This window comes from Oncorhynchus masou, chromosome 8, assembly GCF_036934945.1.
Source record: "Oncorhynchus masou masou isolate Uvic2021 chromosome 8, UVic_Omas_1.1, whole genome shotgun sequence".
Lineage (NCBI taxonomy): Eukaryota > Metazoa > Chordata > Actinopteri > Salmoniformes > Salmonidae > Oncorhynchus > Oncorhynchus masou.
This window is the reverse complement of record NC_088219.1, coordinates 14659862-14662608: the sequence shown is the minus strand read 5'-3', so window position 1 is coordinate 14662608 and position 2747 is coordinate 14659862. Positions and strand designations below refer to the sequence as shown.

The 2747-nt window shown below is 65.7% G+C and overlaps 1 protein-coding gene across 1 annotated transcript; it reads right to left on the bottom strand.

Moving 5' to 3' along the window:
• Positions 1-591: 591 nt before the first annotated feature.
• Positions 592-2532, bottom strand: LOC135543761 (uncharacterized). Its single transcript, XM_064971112.1, has one exon. The coding sequence runs from the start codon at positions 2530-2532 to the stop codon at positions 592-594; it is 1941 nt and encodes a 646-aa protein (XP_064827184.1).
• Positions 2533-2747: the final 215 nt, after the last annotated feature.

Below are 2747 nucleotides of genomic sequence, written 5' to 3'. Positions count from 1 at the left end.
GAGGGGAGTGGAGAGCGTGGTGGAGGGGAGCGTGGAGGAAGGGAGTGGGGAGTGTGGAGGAGGGGAGTGGGGAGCGTGGTGGAGGGGAGCTTGGAGGAAGGGAGAGGGGAGCGTGGAGGAAGAGGGGAGTGGAAAGCGCGGGGGAGTGGGGAGTGTGGTGGAGCGGTGCGTGGAGGAAGGGAGTGGGGAACATGGTGGAGGGGAGCATGGAGGAAAGGAGCGGGGAGTGGGGAGCATGGAGGTGGGGAGCATGGAGATGGGGAGCATGTAGGAGGGGAGTGGGGAGCGTGATGGAGGGGAGCGTGGAGGAAGGGAGTGGGGAGCGTGGAGGAAGGGATTAGGGACCATGGCGGTGGGGAGCGTGGAGGAGGGGAGTGGAGAGTGTGGTTGAGGGAAGCGTGGAGGAAGGGAGTGGGGATTTTGGTGGAGGGGAGCGTGGAGGAAGGGAGTAGGGCGCATGGAGGAAGGGAGTGGGGAGTGTGGAGGAGTGGAGTGAAGAGCGTGGTGGAGGGAGCGGGGAGCGTTGAGGAAGGGAGTGGGGAGCATCGTGGAGGGGAGCGTGGAGGAGGAGAATGGGGAGCATACGGGAGGTTAGTGGGGAATGGGAGTATGGAGGAGGGGACTGTGGAGCGTGGTGGAGGGGAGCGTGGAGGAGGGGAGTGGGGAGCGTGGTGGAGGGGAGCGTAGAGGAGGGGAGTGGGGAGCGCGGTGGAGGGGAGTGGGGTGCGTGGTAGTGGAGAGTGTAGAGTGTAGAGGAAGGGAGTAGGGAGCGTGGAGGTGGGGAGTGTGGAGGAGGGGAGTGTAGAGCGTGGTGGAGGGGAGAATGGAGGAAGGGAGTGAGGAGCGTGGAGGAGGCGAGTGCTGAGCATGGAGGAAGGGAAGTGGGGAGCATGGAGGAAGGGGTGTGGGGAGCATGGAGGTGGGGAGCATGGAGGAAGGGAGTGGGGAGCGTGGAGGAAGGGAGTGGAGAGCGTGGTGGAGGGGAGCGGGAGAGCGTGGTGGAGGAAGGGGAGTGTGGAGGTGGGGGGGAGTGGGGAGTGTGGTGGAGGGGAGCTTGGAGGAAGGGGAGTGGGGAGCATGGAGGAAGGGAAAGGGGAGCGTGGAGGAGGAGGGAGTGGAGGTGCGGTGGAGGGGAGCGGGGAGCGTTGGAGAAAGGGAGTGGCGAGCATGGTGGAGGGGAGCGTGGAGGAAGGGGAATGGGGAGCATGCGGGGAGGTTAGTGGGGAAAGTGAGTATGGAGGAGGGGAGTGTGGAGCGTGGTGGAGGGGAGCGTGGAGGAGGGGAGTGGGGAGCGTGGTGGAGGGGAGCGTGGAGGAAGGGAGTGGGGTGCATGGTGGAGGGGAGTGGGGAGTGTGGAGGAGGGTAGTGGGGAGCGTGGTGGAGGGGAGTGGGGAGCATGGAGGAAGGGAGTGTGGAGCGTGGAGGAGGGGAGTGGAGAGCGTGGTGGAGGGGGAGAATGGGGAGCATGCGGGAGGTTAGTGGGGAAAGGGAGTATGGACAAGGGGAGTGTGAAGCGTGGTGGAGGGGAGCGTGGAGGAGGGGAGTGGGGAGCGTGGTGGAGGGGAGCGTGGAGGAGGGGAGTGGGGAGCGTGGTGGAGGGGAGCGTGGAGGAAGGGGAGTGGTGGGCGTGGAGGAGGGGAGTGGAGAGCGTGGTGGAGGGGAGTGGGAGGAAGGGAGTGGGGAGTGTGGAGGAGGGGAGTGGGGAGCGTGGTGGAGGGGAGCTTGGAGGAAGGGAGAGAGGGGAGCGTGGAGGAGGAGGGGAGTGGAGAGCGCGGGGGAGTGGGGAGTGGTGGAGCGGTGCGTGGAGGAAGGGAGTGGGGAACATGGTGGAGGGGAGCATGGAGGAAAGGAGCGGGGAGTGGGGAGCATGGAGGTGGGGAGCATGTAGGAGGGGAGTGGGGAGCGTGATGGAGGGGAGCGTGGAGGAAGGGGATTAGGGACCATGGCGGTGGGGAGCGTGGAGGAGGGGAGTGGAGAGTGTGGTTGAGGGAAGCGTGGAGGAAGGGAGTGGGGAGTGTGGTGGAGGGGAGCGTGGAGGAAGGGAGAGGGCGCATGGAGGAAGGGAGTGGGGAGTGTGGAGGAGGGGAGTGGAGAGCGTGGTGGATGGAGCGGGGAGCGTTGAGGAAGGGAGTGGGGAGCATCGTGGAGGGGAGTGTGGAGGAGGAGAATGGGGAGCATACGAGAGGTTAGTGGGGAAAGGGAGTATGGAGGAGGGGAGTGTGGAGCGTGGTGGAGGGGAGCGTGGAGGAGGGGAGTGGGGAGCGTGGTGGAGGGGAGTGGGGAGCGCGGTGGAGGGGAGTGGGGTGCGTGGAGGTGGAGAGTGTAGAGTGTAGAGGAAGGGAGTAGGGAGCGTGGAGGTGGGGAGTGTGGAGGAGGGGAGTGTAGAGCGTGGTGGAGGGGAGCATGGAGGAAGGGAGTGAGGAGCGTGGAGGAGGCGAGTGCGGAGCATGGAGGAAGGGAAGTGGGGAGCATGGAGGAAGGGGTGTGGGGAGCATGGAAGTGGGGAGCATGGAGGAAGGGAGTGGAGAGCATGGAGGAGGGGAGTGGGGAGCATGGAGGAGGGGAGTGCCGAGGAGGAGAGTGTAGAGGAGGGGAGTGTAGAGCGTGGTGGAGGGGAGTGAGGAGGAAGGGAGTGAGGAGCGTGGAGGAGGGGAGTGCTGAGCATGAAGGAAGGGAAGTGGGGAGCATGGAGGAAGGGGTGTGGGTAGCATGGAGGTGGGGAGCATGGAGGAAGGCAGTGGAGTGCG